Source organism: Trachymyrmex cornetzi, unplaced genomic scaffold, assembly GCF_001594075.2.
Source record: "Trachymyrmex cornetzi isolate Tcor2-1 unplaced genomic scaffold, Tcor1.1 scaffold412, whole genome shotgun sequence".
NCBI classification, from domain to species: domain Eukaryota; kingdom Metazoa; phylum Arthropoda; class Insecta; order Hymenoptera; family Formicidae; genus Trachymyrmex; species Trachymyrmex cornetzi.
This window is the reverse complement of record NW_017298876.1, coordinates 1014163-1034202: the sequence shown is the minus strand read 5'-3', so window position 1 is coordinate 1034202 and position 20040 is coordinate 1014163. Positions and strand designations below refer to the sequence as shown.

At 29.3% G+C, this 20040-nt stretch overlaps 2 protein-coding genes across 4 annotated transcripts in view; one reads left to right on the top strand and one right to left on the bottom strand.

Moving 5' to 3' along the window:
• The window catches only part of LOC108764303 (facilitated trehalose transporter Tret1-2 homolog), a 16835-nt gene extending 6056 nt beyond the window's left edge, over nucleotides 1-10779 (bottom strand). The window contains exons 1-2 of one of the 3 annotated variants that reach the window (XM_018512451.1): nucleotides 2492-2902; nucleotides 1803-2019 (exon numbers count right to left, since the gene is read on the bottom strand). In XM_018512451.1, coding sequence (XP_018367953.1) covers nucleotides 1803-1991 — 189 coding nt within the window. In that variant the 5' untranslated portion in view covers nucleotides 1992-2019; nucleotides 2492-2902. Of the gene's footprint in view, nucleotides 1-1802; nucleotides 2020-2491; nucleotides 2903-10571 lie in introns of those variants that run through there. The other 2 variants (XM_018512452.1, XM_018512453.1) reach the window with 2 other exon arrangements.
• A 1606-nt stretch (nucleotides 10780-12385) lies between these two features.
• On the top strand, nucleotides 12386-19557 carry LOC108764309 (facilitated trehalose transporter Tret1). The gene is made up of 7 exons (XM_018512460.1): nucleotides 12386-12427; nucleotides 12691-12826; nucleotides 13151-13321; nucleotides 15879-16027; nucleotides 16723-17261; nucleotides 18617-18752; nucleotides 18982-19557. Exons 1-7 carry the CDS (start codon nucleotides 12386-12388, stop codon nucleotides 19315-19317), a joined length of 1509 nt encoding a protein of 502 aa, XP_018367962.1. The 3' UTR covers nucleotides 19318-19557.
• Nucleotides 19558-20040: the final 483 nt, after the last annotated feature.

Below are 20040 nucleotides of genomic sequence, written 5' to 3'. Positions count from 1 at the left end.
GTAATGTTACTTAATTTTAATAATTAATATAATAAAATATAATGTTACTTTTACAAACATTTAATAAATATTACCAAATGGTTACAATTTGGTAATATTTATTAAATGAAGAGTAGACTTTTAAAATGCGTTTCGTCGAAAAATTCATTTATTTAGTTAGAGGTGACATAGTGTTCAATGTTGGACTCATATTATAAGCTACTCTGAGATGTCCAGAAAGAATTTTTTCATGGTTAATTTATATGCTGAAGAAACATAAACATTTCAGAGTGCATTATGTTTTTTTTAACTAGAAACAAACAAAATGCATTCGTTTAACATTTTTAGCAATTGTTTAGCAATTTTGTTTAATATTTCACATCCTACTGATTGGCATATTGTTGTTTTCAGTAAAGTACGTAATTTTTTTATGTGCATAGTACATAAAGTTTCTTTCTTGTTTTCTGAAAATTACAAATTTTGGACAAAACGTATTTTGAAAGTCTGCTCCTCAAATATTTATAAAAATAACATTATTTTTAGTTGTATTAACTAAACATTTGATTGGCATTATTTTCCCATACATTTAGTACAGCTATTACTAGACTCCGAGGAGTTAACTACTATTAAAAAAATGTGCAGTGGTTGTTAATTATGGCAATACAACTTTGTTAGCATTGCTATTGTATTGTTAATATTGTTATCCTATGGCACCAATTGCGCACAATATTGCCAAGTATTGTTAATGTATTGCTATGTACTGATACGTATTGCTAGCACATTATTGCCAATACTGCTACTGCTAGCATTGCCTGTTTTATTATTGTACTGTCGCAATATATTTCTAAAGAAATGTACACTGACTGATAGTGGTTGACTTCTCGCCAGATTCATTTTTCAGTGTACGATAAACAATAAAATGAACATGCACATTACAAACAATCATGTATACCTATTCGAAAAACTCCCATGTGCAATAAATTAATAATTGTTTCGGGATTTTGTGAGATTAGAATGGCTCAATATTGTTTACTTTACAAATATTAACGCGTAGAACAAAATACGTTAATGTAGATTGAGAACCTTATGAAGTTAAAGGGAAAAACGTAAGAAATAAAAAATAATGTACCTTCTTATTTAATATAATAAATATCCGAAGTATATAAATTTAGTTCAAACTTCGCAGCATATTAGAATATCGCGAAGACAGATGCATCTTTTTACAATAGTTGGTATTACTAGTACTAACCGTTGCAGAAATATAAAAGGTTCTTACATTACTATACTTACAGTGCTCATAAAACCCAATTTTACCCTACATAAGATCCTTGTTTGCGGACTACTATAATTTTTTAAAACATATCATATTTCCATTTTAAAAAATCTACACTTTATTTTATCACTTTATGTTATTACTTAATTGTTAACTTATCAATTGTTAATTAGATTTTACAAAACATGATAACACACTCATAACGATGCGCTTTAGAGTTCGTTGAAAATATTTCATGCAACTCATGTACACTATATAATGCGTTTATTGCATGACACTTATCATATTTATCACTTTATCAGTCAGTTACACTATATACCGGGAGGATTAAAACAGTTTATATTATTATGTTATAATCATTTTTGGTAAAGTATATTGAATTCTTAACTTATTGTTAATAAAACGAATTATACGTTACCATCTGGTGTCAGCTCTTATTGGTAATTTTAATGTTTGTTAGATTTATTTGTTACAGTCTATATTATTATTATTATTATACATTTTGAAATTTGGGTTTATATTACATCTCTTGCTGGAAATATGTACATACCTTGATTTCCATACACGTTAATACTTGTACACCCTCATTGTTAAGATCTGTTTGTCCATTCGCATTATTAACATGCTCTTTTGCATTTTTAATATCTTTGTGTTCATTCGTATTGTTAACATATGTGTGTTCTTTCACGTTATTAGTGTTTGTTCGTTCATTCGTGTCATTAATGTCCGTGTTCGTCATGGTGTCTTCTTCTATTTGATTTTATTTTCTGATAATCGTATCAATTAAACCATATCACGATCGTAATCTGTTTGGTGATTTTCCTCACAAAATGTTATTCGCAATTTTAGAAAAAGATATCAGTCTTTTTTTATCTTCGTTACTAGTGCCACCTCTCACTCTCTCTTTGTCGCGGTTTAATCTTTTATATATCTTTACAATATTCGATTCTGATACTTATCTTGATAATAAGATAATCTCGATATTACGTATTGAAAGGTACTTTAAACCATCATAATTATTAATCGATTGCTTACATTTAAAAGATATAAGAGCGAGAAGTGATTTGGAATTGTACTGAAAAGATGCGAAAACGTTGAACGACTTGAAATAAATTAACTACTATTCTATTTAGATATACTACGGAGTTTTTTTTAGATTGAGTCTCCCTCTTCTATTTTTAATATTTTTTTGTCTAGATATAATATCATGGTATATACATACAATAAACACCAATTTACGTTGAATTGTTTATTCTCTATTAACTGTCTGTTTGTATAACGTCTTCTTCGATCTTTAAAGAATGAACACGTCTAACTTGCAACTAGCGGTTTTATTGTTTCAAGCAATATTTTCAATATTCACCAGATTGCTCCGGACAATTCTAAAAACCATCTACAAGTTTTTTAGTCTCTTTATCTTAAGATCTGTAAACGTACGCCTCCAGTGCTCGCTATTATGTCTGAGCGATCGCCTTCATCGTAACAAATTAAACAATTTTATAAATATGTCGATATAATCTTTCTACGTTGCACGATCCAGCTTCTTTTAAAATGTTTGAAAATATTTCTCTTTGTGCGTGTATGCCTTGGGAAAAATCTCGTCCAATATATTTCGACATCCGCGGGTCTCTCGATTAGCGCGAGATGTAAATCTTCGGATGTAACCGCGGTTGTGATCAGAGCTAACTGGGAACTCGTTATTAACTGAGAACGACGTACGGAATTTATCTGTTCCACCCGGTCACGTTCTCCACTCCGAGACCATTCTCGCAGCATGATGATCCGCTGTATCGCTGAACGATACAGACGCGAATATCAAATATAAATCCAGCGTGTATATATTTCTGTTACTGAGAATTCTATATTGATAAGAAGGAGGCGATTATGTAGAAAGACAATCAAGAGATCATTGATAGTTGACGAGTCGCAAATCGATGTGACAATGTTAAATCCGACAATGTAATTAACAATAATAATGACATTAATGATAAGATCGTAATTTATCGTAATGTCGCAAGAAAATTTTGATTGAAAGGAAAAAAAAAACGAAATGCATAATTCGGTTATATCAAAGAAAAGGAAACGAAAGGAAACATGATTGAAGTCAGTGTTAGGCAAAGTTTAATAAATATATAGATTAATGATTACGGTTAAAAGTTTAATTCTTGATTATAGTAATTAATATTTTTTAGTTGCCTTCAACTAAATCTTAGGTATTAATCAATTAAATTTTTAATTTGTAGTTTTAATCGATTAAAACAATTCATTACGTGTAACTGTGATTAATTCAATCGATTAATTGAAAATCATCAGAACTGTGATTAATTTGCAGATCTGCAAATTAAAACATAAATCGTTATTTATTAATTATTTGTCGTCTTTTTGTCGGATAATCATTGATCCAGCAGTGTTATGCTACGCTTATGCGGCTTATGTCATTTTGTTCAATAAGATAAAAACATGTTCTTTAATAATAGATTGTAAAAATTATGAATATTATTTTTTATACATGAAAATTAATGATTGATAATTGAATATTTTTTTAATCAGATGTTTTTTTAATCAGCTATTTTTTTAATCAGAGCTGATTTGCTTCAATAATTTACTAAATTAGTCGTGATTATACTACATATCATTTTTAATCAATTACTTTAGTTAAGCCTGAACTTAATTGATTAAGCATATAAAATTAAACGATTGTGCCCAACACTGGTTGAAGTAAATGTATATGTATATTCGTATATTATTTTTGTTTCAACAATTAGAAATGTTAACAAATTAAACTATTTGATTAAAATGAAAATATCTCTCCGTGCTTAAATCAATCAACAATATATAGATATTCAGAAATATCAGATGCGATTGCATTTTTAAATCATACGTTCGTTATATGTAGCGAATAGAATTTATAATACGTCATGCATGTAAATATTTAATCTGAAACATCTGTTTGTTCAATCCAGCCAAAGTGAACGGCTAATTAGTAATCAGCGTGAGATTTCAATAAAACTTCACGCTTCGATTGATTCCGTGCTACAAACTTATCGTATGACTTCTAAATTCTTTCCGGTCTTATTTGCGCTTCAGTCGTGTTGACATTGACTTGCGTAACTTCCTCGAACGAGATATGTATTGTAATTACTATGATATAATTTGTATCATGACATATCCGTTAATTTAGCGTTGATTTCAAAAATGGGCACTCATTAAAAATATATTTTAAGATAATTAAATTATTTTTTTGTAAATTGTGTGTGTACATCGTCATTAATGCAATCTTACAACATGAACAATTTAAGTAAAGACCTTGGTATTCTCCTTTATATTGATCTTTAAATAAAAATTATAATGTATACCAGAATATACTTAAATTTTTACATTAATGAAAATTCAATTCTATTTTTCTATATTTGATCTGCTGTACTAGTAAAATTATAACATAAAAATAAGTTATAATTTTACTAGTACAGCAGATCTTACTCTATTCTAGCAAAATCTATAAGTTATTATGTAGATAGCAGAGAGATTTATTAAGAGTGCCAATTGCTATTTGATAGATATAATATTGCTAAAACTATAATTGTACAAAATATTTTGATGTAAGAACGAATAAATTTTCATATAATTATCCAAATTTTTTTGTTGCATTAGCGAAGCAATTTGGTTATATGAGCAAATCATAACTGAACGTGTTTTTGTGATTGGTAATACGCCACATCTGACTCACGTCAGTATAATGTGCAGCCTCTAAATATCTAATAGTGAACTATCATTCTTTTGGCCTGACAAGAGTAGATATAGATCGATTGATATTTGATGATCGCTCGACAAGGATGGTTGTTGCCATGCACAATGTGGCGAAAAGTGCATGAAACAACTTTTTATTGCAGTGCCAAGGGTCGCCTATTACCTACATGATACATAAAATTAATAAACTATGATCAGAAGCAAAAATTATTAGATGCACAACTTTTGTTATCTAGAATAGAGTAGAAACGGAAAAACTTGAAAAAAAGTTAGAAGCAAGAGCACCATAAAATATAAACAACATAAAGAAGAAAATACAGCTGGAAATGAAGTGGGAATAATTTAATAGAAAAATGTGAAAAAATTAAATTAATAAATTTGAAAGTTAGTATAATAACAACGCATTACAACGCAGAGACAAGTCCAGTCAGTGAATGTAATAAAAATATAAAAGAATTAAATACAATAAGTAAATAAATAACATAAAGAATACTGTATAAAATAAATAATTTTATCCAGCATTATTGTTAGTCTCTGTTATAATCAAACATGTTGTCGCTCCCCTGGATGATACTGGATGCAGAAGTATATTGTATATCATTAAGGCGAGCAGTCAAGGAATATATAATACACATCTTTATCCATTTATAGGTGCATGAAATAGGTCTAATAATTGCCACTTTATACAGATGAGTGTCAAATCTTTCTTACGAGAAAACACGTCATCTGTTAAGGGGACCCTAAAGACGATTATAATCATAATAGGACTTATACACAGACGATTTACGTGTCACATTTACATTGACACATCACCACATACATAATAAATGAATAGTATGTAGTACATCTCACGCACACATAATACATATAAATATTTGTATAACAGTAACGTTTTAATTAGATGTCTAATTACTCGCTCCAATTACTGCGAATTTAGACTTTTAACTGCCCGTTTTTTCATTTATTGTTTAGGAATTATTTTTCTTGGTAATCTACAATTACAATGCTTGAGTACCCAAAGCGATAAGAAACGACATTTGTGGTTTATAGAAGAACAATAACGCATCTTATGTCGTTTTCGGTATCTTATACAAGTGACAGTATCGCCACTGTCAGGAGATATCGTACGCAAATAAATGTTAACACTTGCAAAACAGATCTCAATGCAATCGCAAATGTAATTAACGCAAAATGTAATATTTTGCCGAAGTCCGCTAACATTTGTGTGAATAGTATTAATTGCAGAAGACTTTTATAGATGGATTTAATTTTACCAGCTGTTTTCTCTTTTTACCATTCTGAGCTCATTTCATACATGGCGACCTTGGATTGAGATTATTGTTAGGTATGCATATTATTGTAACTCATTAATTTTTATTGATGATTCAATATAGTAATTTTATTTCAGTAGTTATGTATACAGGTAACTATTCCTTAAACTAATTTCTATTACGCTCGCAGCAATTACTCAAGCACGATATAATTCTAATGGCAACAGGTCATGATTCGTAGCGGGAATAATTTTGTACAAGTATATTGTGACTAAGTCAAAAATGGATTTTTTTCGAACCCATTACAAACAGAAAAGAGATTTCTTTAAATTGACTTCAATTTAACTGTGTAAGAAGTTCTTTGTTAATTGTCGGAAAGGAATTCTTGTTAATTTCGAACAAATTACGTTAAATTAAAGAAGTTAAGAAAATAAATTCTTTTCGAGTTTCAATGGATCAATTGTTCTTTCTGGGTAATTTACAATTTTCTGACTTGAGTTCGACACGAAGATACATGAAACTTTTGTATCGAGTGTTTCTTTCAAAGATATCGTTCGATATAAAAGTTTCATGTTTCTTCGTGTCGAACTCAAGTGTGCAATCAAAAATACATGGTTTATTAAAAAAAATTGATTTTCGGTCTAAATAGCCGATTTCTTTTCTGAAGTCCAAAATACCACCATTCAGGTGATAAGTAATTCGATAATTCGATTTTATTGTATTCCTAATTTATTTATCAAAATTTTTAATAAAAATCACTTCTCTCATTTTTAAATGAATAACGTCTGGGATGTGTATATCATCTGTATAAAAATATATATTGTATATAAAAATATATATATTGTACATATATATATATATATTATTGAATGTTTAATTATAAATGTACACTTTAGGTTTAGGTAATATCTATTTTAATTAAGTACAACTAATTATTATATTCTTCTTGAAGTAGTATAATACATTCTAACATTTGAATTACAAAAATCTCTTGTATGTACGTCATTGCAGAAGACGATTTAATAACGATAATGCTAATGCCGTATAATTATAACAAAAGAATATGGTGAAAGAGACACATGGTTTATGCTTAAACCCTGTATTAACTTGGAGATGTTCTGTGTTGGGGATTGACACGCGCATATAAATTAGAAGCGATTAAATACAACTCAGTTTTAATACAATAAGTCTGTACGTAATACAATATGACAGTATTATTACGGAACTCTCAGTGCTTGCGTAAGAGGACTACAACTATGATATTGCGTACGCACGTCATGACGCACTGATCTTCGGACTCCGAGACCGATCGGCAGTATCATTCACTCGTGAGACTTATCGGTTCTTGACGGGATGGAAAATTGATGCAGTATATGCGTTCAAATTTTGCGATTACCAAGCATGAGATCACAATAAAAGTTGACAGTTGATTAATAGAAAAGATAATAATCGTATCGCTATTATTATCTATAACACTGTTCAACAAAAATTACTTTTGCTAAACATCGAAATGATAGTAATAGCCCTTTACAGCTTTCTGAATGCTGCTCATTCAGCACAGAATTTGCAGCAATATCGCTGCAAAATCTCTGCAATATTGCTGCAATGTTGCATTCCGGATATGGAAGGAGATTAAATAATCTTATTTTAATTATATAACGATTTGCTGTAATATTAACACACTATCCGAAGTTTCAAGATAAGATTTAGCGATCGAATAGATAACACTACAGTTCTGGTAACCTGCAAGTGACTCTATATCGAATGTTCGCGAAATCTAATATAGTTGTAAGATGATTGCTGATGAAGATTCCAAAGAGAATCGAAACGTTCAAGACTTCAAATAAAGTTGATTCCAACACATCATATGGATTGACAAATTTATTTTATTGAGAATTTATTACGCACTTCCGCTCGCGTCGACTCTTATTAGCTCGATTCTAGATTGTACTTGTGACACATTTTTAAGTTAATTTGACATTTTTTCTAATTTTTCTAATATTTACAATTTATTTTTATTAATTTTCATGAAGTTTAAATTATTTCATTGCAATAGTAGGCTTATTCGCGTCGCATGCTCTAATATGCTCCTACTCACTTCAACGCATTCGTTGGAATGCGATGCGAAGTAAATCTAGTGAGTTTTGCAAGGAATTTTCTCAGAGCGAAAAAAGGATGAAAAGAGGAGGAAATTTAGATAGTAACTGTGGCAACGCTAGATAAGAATTACTTATTTCACACGCATGCGCACTCCATTTTGGCCAACACTAACATCAAAGGTCGAGTTGCGCTACTGTACCGTGTCATGATAGTGATTGATGATAGACAATTTTAGCGCTATGACTGAGTATAAATAATTAAATGCGTGAACAAGAAAAGAAAGGAATAGGCTCGGCGCTTAGCGTATTAATAAGATATTCATGTTAAGTTATGGATGATTTATCAAATAGCTTTCAATTATGTTGATTCGTACTTAAAGATTTTTTAGACTGTTGAATACGAAAATTTAAAATCATCTAAATTTGAGCCTCTAAATTTTAGCGTAATCCGAATTTGTTTTAAATTCTGACATCTGCCATATTGAATTCATCATTTTGAATTTGTCAATTTTGACATAGAATTTGTATTGGACATCGAAAAGACTACAGGAAATAATTAGTCTCGTTTTTTTTTTGCGTGAAACATGTGTAATTACAAGATTATTAAATCTTACTTGCAATTGCGAGATTGTTATATTCCATTATCGCGCGCGTTTATAACCGCAAGGTTATCGAGCATTAACTTCATTATCACGCAATAACTGCAATAAATAGTGCAAAAAAAAGTTGAAGTATGATGTCACTCCTGAGTTTGCAGAATTTATTTGATTATTTGGTATCTTTTTAAGCTTTTCATTTGGACATTCACTTGTGATATTAAAAATTTACTTTAATTTCTGACACGATTCAGGAGGAAAATGTATGTTCAAAATACAGTGTGATAAAAAAGTCCTAGACTGGTGAAATATTCAAAAAATAATACATTTGAGAAAAAAAATTTCATACAAAAGTTGTATGATTTCAATAAATGCGTCAAACAGAGATACCCATTTAACTTCGAGTGCAAGTGAAGGAGTTATCAGTCATGTCTAAAATTTCAAATGGAAACTCCTACTTTTTATTTAATATTCTTATAATGATATGAAGATCTTTTTAAGGATGTTTTGACTATACATATAATATTAACTAAAAGTATCAGTCAAATAATCGATCAAAATAGATTAATATCAATCAGTATTATTTTAAAAGTTTTTGTGATATACAGGATGTCCTGTAAGTTTTGGCCAATCGCTTTTGTGTATGTAGAGCGGACTACACTTAATTTTTATTAATGTTATTTTCTCATCAGATTTACAAATAAGTAGATTTACAAAACATAATTTTACATAAGAATCAAGATTAATAAAAGAATTTAATAACTTTCAAACCAATAAGAAAATTGTACTCAAATTTTACATAGATATTCAAACGTAACAATAGAATAATCTAGGGAATTTTTATATTTTTGGTAATGTTTTGAAATGTATACATTTTTAAAACACTAGAATGAGGAAGTTCTTCTGGTTAAATATTTTTCGAGGTATGAGTTGAAACAAAGTTCAAGTACTATTATTGTTATTATTACCAGTATTATTATTATCCAACGTGTTTGATTGACGATAAAGATAGTTTTTAAATGTTATTCAAGAACATGATCTTCACAACGTATGTCAAAGTCAAGGCCATTAGTGGTTATTTTATTTTCACGTTTACGTAAAAGTGAATGTTAACTATTATCTCGAAAGATATTTAATTAAAAGGAGTTTTATTGCAGTATTTTAAGTAAATTTTAATGTCAACTACACGATTATTGAGAAGTGCGGATTTCTATTAAATATTTAAAAGTTGACTTTATAGATCTCTCTTTAGAAAGCTTCTCCATTACTTCTTTTCAAGATCAAATGAGTATCACAATTTAATGCATTCATTGGAACCCTACAACTTTTGTGTGACACCTTTTTTTCTCAAATGCTTTATTTTCGAGACACTTAATTCACCTATCCGAGGCTTTTGTGTATTCTGTATATTAAAATTTGTCGTCTAAACAGATTTAGATTGGTTACGCTTCTTAAAAGAACGAAATTATTTTTATATAAATTTGATATTTCAGCTTAGATGATATACGTAAGTCAACTCTTTGATCAGTAATACAGCAATCCATTGAAATACTCTTGATCGTATTATAAAATAAGAAAGCGTGTTTCGAAAGATCTGTTGACCTACCTGAATGAAATGGCTGTGTTCCTCTGTGAGAGAAGTCATTTTTCCAGATGTTAATACGCATGTACAGCGAAAATAAAACCACTATAATGGATTAGAAATTTCCACTTTAACAAAATCCGTGTATATATTCCTTAACAGTTCATTATCGATTTTATGTACTTTTTGCAGGATTTATTAGACTAGAATATGCTCTATTTATCGATAAAGAATACGCAGTAATACGTTTTACTATGATAACAGATTATTATCCTCAGAAATAAAAATATTGTTCACGTTATAGTAGCACATAAAAACTGAATACACTTCAAGATCAACTGTTATCGCTATCAACGTTATCGATATAAATGACAATTTTTATAGATTGCAAAGTCATTTGGATTGTCTTATGATTTCTCTGATGAAAGCGCGTACCAAAACTGACTTGTCTAATCACTTGACGTTGCTATATGAGCGCCACAAGTGTGACTTGCGTTTATTAGATTTGGAATGTACTTAACGCCTTACGAGAAATATTTGTATTTACTAGATCTGAATAGTAACTTACCCATTATACGTTACCTAGTGAGAAATGACAATGGAATCAATGTTGAATTGACGTAGAATTTGATGATTTCGACGTCGAATCGACATCAATTTGATGTCGATTCCATAGTCATTTCTGACTAACAATGAGTATTGTTGTATGTGATTGTGAGAGTTTAGCTTGAATCAAATTCATAATTTTTCTTTCTTAAATTCAAATGTTTACCTTTTATTTCATTATTTACCAATTGACTTATTTTAGACTCTAAAAAACCTTTTTCAATGTAAAATTAAAAATTCATTTTTAATTTTTGCGTCTCTCATTACACTATCTGTTACATTTCGTGTTCTTATTTTAATGTGTTGTTATACTTCATACACTTTAAACGTTTTTCGTATTTTATATTAGTTTATTATAAGAGATTATCCTATACAACATAGTTCTGAAGGATATTCTAAGGATGTTTGCATCATGGGATATCCTCAAAATGCCACCCAGAAAATTGTATTCTGTGAAATTTATTTTAATTCTAATAAATATATTTCAAATATTATATATGGTAAACAATATAATATATTATAGGACCGTATATGTGATAACATTATTATTCAGTATGACAAATTCTCACGTTATCAGCATATTAAATACAGCAATTAACAAAAAATTTCGAGTACGATAAATTCTTTAAGTTATCGCATAATTACGTCGGTAATTATGGTATTGGTCATCCATGAACGAGTTTATATTTTACAATAATCTATGTGACGTGGTTAGCTATTACTGCAAGATATTTTTACTTTACTCTTTTCCTGATAGCGTTACTCGGAAACCATTAAATAATCGAATACACGTAAAATATGCATAAAAAAATGGATCAGTTTAAGCATTACTTTCGACGACACAATAAGTTCAATTGAAAACTTTGGGATAATTATTATTATCTATTTTTAAGTAGAAGTTCGATCGAAGATTGTTTAGCAAAACACACTAGATATAATACACATTGTCTATAAAATCGTATTTTTAAGTGTGCACGTTATAATGAATAACAGTTAACACTTCGAAAAATATACAGTTAAACATGTGGAAGTGTCAGTTTTGAAATTGCCTTAAACGCAATTTTGAATCACAACTTTTATTCTTAATGAAATGTTCAGGAATTGTCTAATAAATTATTTATGCTGTAATCTTATGGATTATAGTTGAATTAGGACATAAATAATAATAATAAAAATACTTTGTGTTTTTCGCAAAATTTTTACGAGGCAGTGACAATACGGTAAATATAAAAATGTATCTACGATTGAATGTGCGAAGAGAAGTGCTTTTTTTGGTACGTAATCCATTTAAACATGTTCAATAAAAATAATAAGTATTTAAACATATTTAATAAAAAGAAAAAAGCGAAGATTTTTTTTAATTTTAACGTGAGTTAAGACAACATTTCTATGAAAGAATTTTTTATTAAAATGCCGTGAAATTAAACTTCTAAAATTTTAAATAAGAAAAAGGATAATGCATTTTGACATAACAAAAATAAAGACGATAATAATATCGTATTTAATATCTAATTTCTATGCATATAATTTGTCGTAGCTTCTTCACATCATTATTTGCAACTTGACTCAAATTAATACAGGAGCCGCTATGGGATACTCCTCTGTAGTACTTCCGGTATTGAAAAGTAATATGTCATCGATAACTTTAAATAAAATGGAAGAACCTTTATTTGGTAATTGTTTTAACACCAGTATTATTTATTTACTACAAAATATACTTTTATTAACAGTAATAACCGTTATTACACTTATTGTGTCTCTGCCATACACAATATTTGAATTATAACTGCTAATAACAAGAATAAATAATCTTTGCATATGCTCTTATTGTTATATTGCATAAATTTATATGTAAACACAAATAGAAAAAATGATGAAGTTTTATCATATGTATCATATGCATAGCTTTTAAAAAATAATGAAATATTTTTATAAAATAGAAAAGTATTGTTTGTAAAATGCACTCATTTGCACATATTGGAAAAATTTTTGTCTAGCTTCTATTGTATCTATCACCCAAATCATCGGTTGCCTTTTATGCCTTATTACCATGAACTATGGAAGACGATGTACCATGATAGTATGCGGTATAAACTTTTCTTTAGGATGGATTTTGATTGCGAGTAGTTATAATGTGATACAGCTCTTTATCGGTAGAGCATTAACAGGTGAGAAATTCATGGAATTGAGGTTTTATATATATATATATATATATAGCTTAAAAAAATTATGGCATAGACAAATTTTGGACAAAAATTGATCCACTTTGACTGACGATAAATTATTGCGAAAAATTATTGCAGGATAACGATTAGATTTTAGGACGTCTAGTGCGATTTACGCTCACAAAATAGCTGCTTTTCATTTACACCAATTCTCAGATAATTCTCACTTGTGACCTCATAACTCAGCTGAATGCGCGTTCCTTTTGCATTCTGACAAGTGAGATCCAACTGAGTTTTTACCCATAATCTGCACAAGATCGAGACCGTGTGCTTTAGTGATCGTCTCGTAAACTCACTTCAAAGTGAGATTATAAATCTGTGTTGACATGTGATAACTTTTTACCAAAGCAAGTAGTGACGTCATTAATCTGAGTTTAATTTGAAAGTACATATAATCTGATTACGCCATAATTTTCTAATTAATTTTCATAATTACATATTGTCGTATTTGAAATTGTTGATATCGCATTAAAATGTAAATTTGTTTTGCCAGTCCAAAGCATCTAAATAAGATCATCGGATTAAAAAATGAGGTTATGTGACGTATAATACATAAACGTATGAAAGTGAAATGATATCATACTTCAGTATCATATGTAGAATACCTATGTTATGATACACAGGGTATGATACGTTCCCAACCTTGCTGTTGCGTAATACCGACCAACCTGTAAGTAAGGTTTTTAACTCTTAAATTGTAATATTTAAAAAATCACGTACATATGTATGTATGCCCAGAGAACACAAAGTCGTCCAAAAAATGACTAAAAAACGACTAAATTGTCATAGATATTTTTTAGTGAAAGAATATAGTCAATGAAAAGATGATTAAAAGTACGACAGATGTCGCACTGCTAATCATCTTTATAATCTTATCCATATGATAACTGAAGGATGACTTCTTTGGATATCTTTTAGTCGTCTTTAATACTTTTAATTTTTATATTTTGATACAATATAACGTTTAATAACATCGAATTTCTAAATTAATTTTTACACAAAACGAAATAAAATTGCATGACTGACAGTATACGTCCCATTTCCTGCAATGTTTGCCATGTCCTATGTGCAAGAGTCATTATCTTTCATCATAGTCCTCTTTGGGAACTCGATTACAAAAAAATATTTTTTTAATGTTCATTAGAACACGAGTAAAATTTCTCATAATCTGCACCTGTTATTTTGTCCTGTATGATTTTCAAACACGAGAAACTGAATTCCATCACGTCCATCTGGTGGCGATTTCGCGTACTGCTCGCGAATGAGTGATAAAAAGTACCAAAATAACGAAAAGATATCTTTTTCATGCTGTCTTTTCGGCAATACGAAAATATATCTTTTAGTCGACCTTTTGCTTTGCGAAAATGATAACTATAGAAAGATGATGATTACGGTGGTTGGTACTACAGGATTTTCCCTTATATGTGAAGGAAGAACCTACATGGTACAGAAAACAGTAATTTATAATTTTTAGTGGATTTTTTATACCGGTTTGTACTTTTTCAAAGATATTTACGTTTTTTTTTTCATTATGAAGAAGGATTATTTATTCTGTATAAAAAAAAACGAACTGGTTTGAGAAATACGAAATGACGTTCCGTTGGTAACTCCAGCATCCCCTCAAGGGGATTCTAAAGTCGTCTATATTATCGACTAAACCATATAATTTTTATATAACAATTACTTTTTTTCTCTTTTACTGATTCGAAAATCATTTTCCAAGATTAAGGTATACACATCAATACGTCTCAATGAGGAAGAGTTTATGTTGAAAACGACAAAAAATTTCGAAATAAAAATCTTTACTTCTTAGTCTAATATGATGCTCCAGTCACGTCGTAACAGCATTTACTTCATATAAAAACTATGCAATTTGTATACTTACGAAATAATATTCCACAGACTAGTAGTTTGCATGAAGAAATAAATTGTAGTTCTAAAATTGGACTACACGTCTAATTAAAACGTTATTGTTATACGAAAATTTATGTGTATATGTGCGTGAGATGTTGATAATAGTATTGGTGGTAGTATAGTATGTATATACTCGGAAGAAAAGAAAGGTTGCAACAATTTTTTTTCGATGGGTCTTGCCCAATTTTATAATGTGGCTTGCTCACCGCGCGATTGGTTCTTATTTATGGGTCTATCCAGTTACGTTCAATGTTTTACAAGCAAAACTGACAATGAATTCCAAAATCCATCGAAAAAATGTCGCAACCTTTCTGCTGGTGAGTGTACATAAACAAAAAAGAAAGATACATTGTTATATCATTATTCTTTTGATCGATTTATTGTGTCTAGAAAATCTAGAAGATTACTCATTAATTAATTAAATTGTTGAAAGAGTATAATATGCATGCAAGTTTTATCAATTTTGTGAATCGAAGTTTTTATTAATGTGAAAAAGGAGAAATAGAATTTTCTCCAAGCTGGCTGTTTGCTTATCAGACAAACAAGATTAATTCGTATTAATTAGAAATGCTTTACAAATTTTCAGGAATTGCCATGGGTCTTAGCTCTTCTTCTATTGAAATTTATTTAGCAGAAATCTCTATACCTTCATGGAGAGAAATAATTACAACTACTCCGAATACATCACTTTCTGTTGGAGTTCTAGTCGTCTATTGTCTAGGATTTGTTGCACAGGTAAAAATATTATGTTGCTTCCAATAATTTTATAGATATAAAAAAAGTAAGTAATTTTTAATAACGAGAAAATGAAAAATAACTTAAAATATATTGTCAATTAAAAATTTTAATTAATTACATGCATTAAATTTTATCTGATATAGAATAATGGATGTGTTAAAACCCGTTTCTAAATTTTTATGTATTTTCGTAAAAATTGAAACAGTTACAATATAACTAATACATATTAATTTATACAGTTTTAACCCATCGTGTAATATGATTCAATTAATATAAATTAAAAATACATGTTGAGAAAGGCTACGAATCAAATAACAATATAAATAGCAAATAAAAGAAAGCGATATAATTATCAAGAACTAAAACATAACAATAAAAGAAAGCAATATAATTATCAAGAACTAAAACAGACGTCATTTCGAGTCCGATCGGGTCATCTTCAATGTTACATGAACTTATTTACAATAAACGGATCAACTAATATAACAAGATAAAAACCACAAATCTGGTATAAAACGGTCACTTAATGGTCGACTGTAAATCAGCATCCTGTCGTTAATAATCTGATTTTACGTCCACAATAATATAGCGTGTATAATAGATGTCGAACTAAATTCTTTATTTGAAGTCATAATGCGCAAACGATTATACAGTTATATTATATTTCATTAAATAAATTTATATTATTTTAGAACAATTGGAGACTGATAGCCGCATTTTTTATCATACTTTCGATATTGTTTCTGTTATGCAATATTTTTTTCATCCGTGAGAGTCCTGAGTGGTTGCTTTTAAAAAACAGAAAGGAGGCAGCTCGGATCTCTCTACTTCGAATCCGTGGTCTGCGTCAGGAAACGGTAGAGTTCCAAAAAGAATTTGCCGAAATGAGGAATTGCAACAAAATGGCAAATAATTATGAAATGCCAAGAAATTGTCAACCAGATGTCGTTTTAAATACAGAGGCCGAAAAGGGGTCATCTTTGAACTGGAATATGAGAAATAAGCTCAAGCGTATCCAAAGAACAACACTTTTACCAGAAGTATGGAAGCCGTTTGTGATATTAAATCTCTACTTTCTTTGGCAACAATTTAGTGGATTATATGTGATTACTACTTATGCTGTCGATATGATTGAGAGAATCGATATCACAATAGACCCCTTCTTCATCACAGTCATAGTAGGAGTAGTTCAATTAGTAGGCAATATGGTAACTACATTTTGCAGTATGAGGTAACTATTTCCTTTGCTACATTTTTCGTGTACAGTTCGCAATCATCATATGATATAATATACTCATGTTATGCAAAAATGCATAAAAGGCAATATCAATTGCAATAAGAATTATTAATAATAGAAATAAATTGCAGCATTAAGAACAAGAATAAGCGCGGATTTGATGTAATAAGTAATTTTATTGATTTTAAACTTAACGAATATTGTTAGTTAGATATTTTTTATTAAGACTTTTATGATTAATCCGTAGGTCATGTTATTACAATACAATAATTGTCAAACATTTATTCAGGGTTGGAAACGTTACTTCATAAAAGTAACACATTTCCGTTACTGTTACTTTTTGTAAAATGTAACTCGCGTTACTAATTTTAAAATGTAATGTAAACGTAACCGTTATCTTTACTAAAATTAGTAATAAGCAAGGTTGGCAAATAACTTGTTACTTCGTAACGTTGATACCGTTAAAAGTTATACTTTTTTCGATAACGAATGGATAACAATGTTACAATTTCTTCTAATAATAAGTAACGTTCTTGGTGACACAGTTACATTTTTGGGATAATGGTAACAATTTCACTAGCTACTTATATCGTTACTTTATTTTTAGCCACATAAAAGTTTTAATCATATATATACGTATATAATTAGAGCGTACATATTGTATATAAATATATTGTATACATATATACAGGGTATGTCTGATAAAAAGGTCAAGTTTTTCTCGAGAACGGTTAGAGATAGGAGGAAAATAACTCCCACACAACACGAGTAACTATTTGTCGGCCTATAGTCGATTTTTTCCAGTCGGCATGTAGTCGATTATGAGTTGACTATTTGCTGGTTATTAGTCAATTATGTTTTAGTCGACTTAAAGCCGATTGTTCCCAGTTGATTTAAAGTCGACTTTCAACAGTTGATTATGAGTCGACTATATGAGATTACTATTTGCTGGCTATTAGTTGACTATGTTTTAGTCGATTGTAAGTCGACTTAAAGGTGACAAAAGCTCTATTCTTCACGCACGCACGCATTCACGCGAAATATTTTATTATTAAAGTTAAAAAGATTAAAAAGGCCAAGGAATTAACGAACAATTCAATATTATGAAAAATTATATTTCAATGTTAAATAATTATTATATTGTACGCGTCTCGAACTTTACAGAGTTTTTATAATTTTGAGCTATATACAAGGAGCATTTATGAGATATTCAAAATGTAATATTAATATGTTTAATGACAAATTAACTAAAAATTTGATACAAATTTCGACTCACAGAATTTTTATCAGATATGTTTGGCACTGGAAATGTTTCGTAAAAATTCTATAATAAATTATTTTAATTTCAGGATTGGTCGTCGAACTATTTCAATTGTATCCGGTATCGGTGTATCAATTTCTTTGAGCGCTTTAACAATGTATCTGCAATTTTTTGAGGACACAGGCGTTTCGGTTGTACCCCTCGTTTGCATCCTTTTCTATGTGGTAAGGAAATAAGATTTTCAAAAAATTTATAATTTCTTGTTTAATATTTTAAGAAAGTTATAGTTATGATAATGATTTGATATAAGTTTAACTTCAATATAAAGATTGAATTTTGAATTTTATTAACTTCTTGATATTATAACTTCTTCAAAGAGGTTCTTGAAAAAAAATTTATTAATATATCTACTATATATATAGCTAGAATTCACAATTAATCGATAAATCGCAGGGATTCGGATCTTTCGGATTTCTTATGGTGCCTTGGTCCATGATTGGAGAATTGTATCCTACTAAGTACATAAATGTTCTCGGGTCACTTACCACTACTATCGCCAATTCATGTAACTGCATCATCATACAATTATATCCAATGATGGTAACGCAAAACAGAAATGCCACCTTTTACTTTTATTGTATAATGTCCATTATTGGCACTTTTTTTGTAATAATGGCGTTACCGGAGACACGAGGGAAGACGAGAACTCAAATAGAAGAAACTTTTAAAAGAAAATTGCAGATAGTAGAAACAGTAGAAACCTTTAGGAAAATTAAAGATGTATACTAAACAATTGAAGCAACGAACGGTAAAACATGGCTGAATCCATTCGATATAGAATGCAAGAGTTTGTAAGTCATATAAACGCGGTAGTTTTTAGTATATTTTTGGGAAAATAAATAATCAACGAGGGGGAGGGGGGTGAGACAAAATCTTCATATTACAGCGCAGATGAAGAAATTAGAATTGAATCTACGTGCCCTCTAGAGTACTCAGAAAGAAGCTATTAGAATTGCTTATAGATTGCTCACAGGGTATATATTACAACCGAGGTATGGGAGAAAGAAATACATTATGGTTGAAAATATGTTAATACTTATACTTTATAATTATACTAAATAAATTATATACATATAAAATTTGTGTTTGTATCATTCTATTTCTATTAAACAACATAATATATTTATATTGTACCTTTTTATTTGTTATTATTTTTTATTGTACTAAAATTTAAAAAATAATAACAAAAATCTTAATTTTTGTATAAGTACTTTAAGATTTTAGAATGATTTATGCAAAGTTTTATTGTGTTATGAAGTATCGGTCGTTATATTGTATAAATAAATTCCGTTTATAATTTATATAATCTCTGCATCTCTCCCTCTTTCTCAATAAAACTTTTCACACACACACGCACGCACACACAAATCATATTATTAAACATATTTAAAGTACTTATACAGGATGCGTGTGTGTGTGAAAAGTTTTATATAAAAAAAAACTAATTTTTAC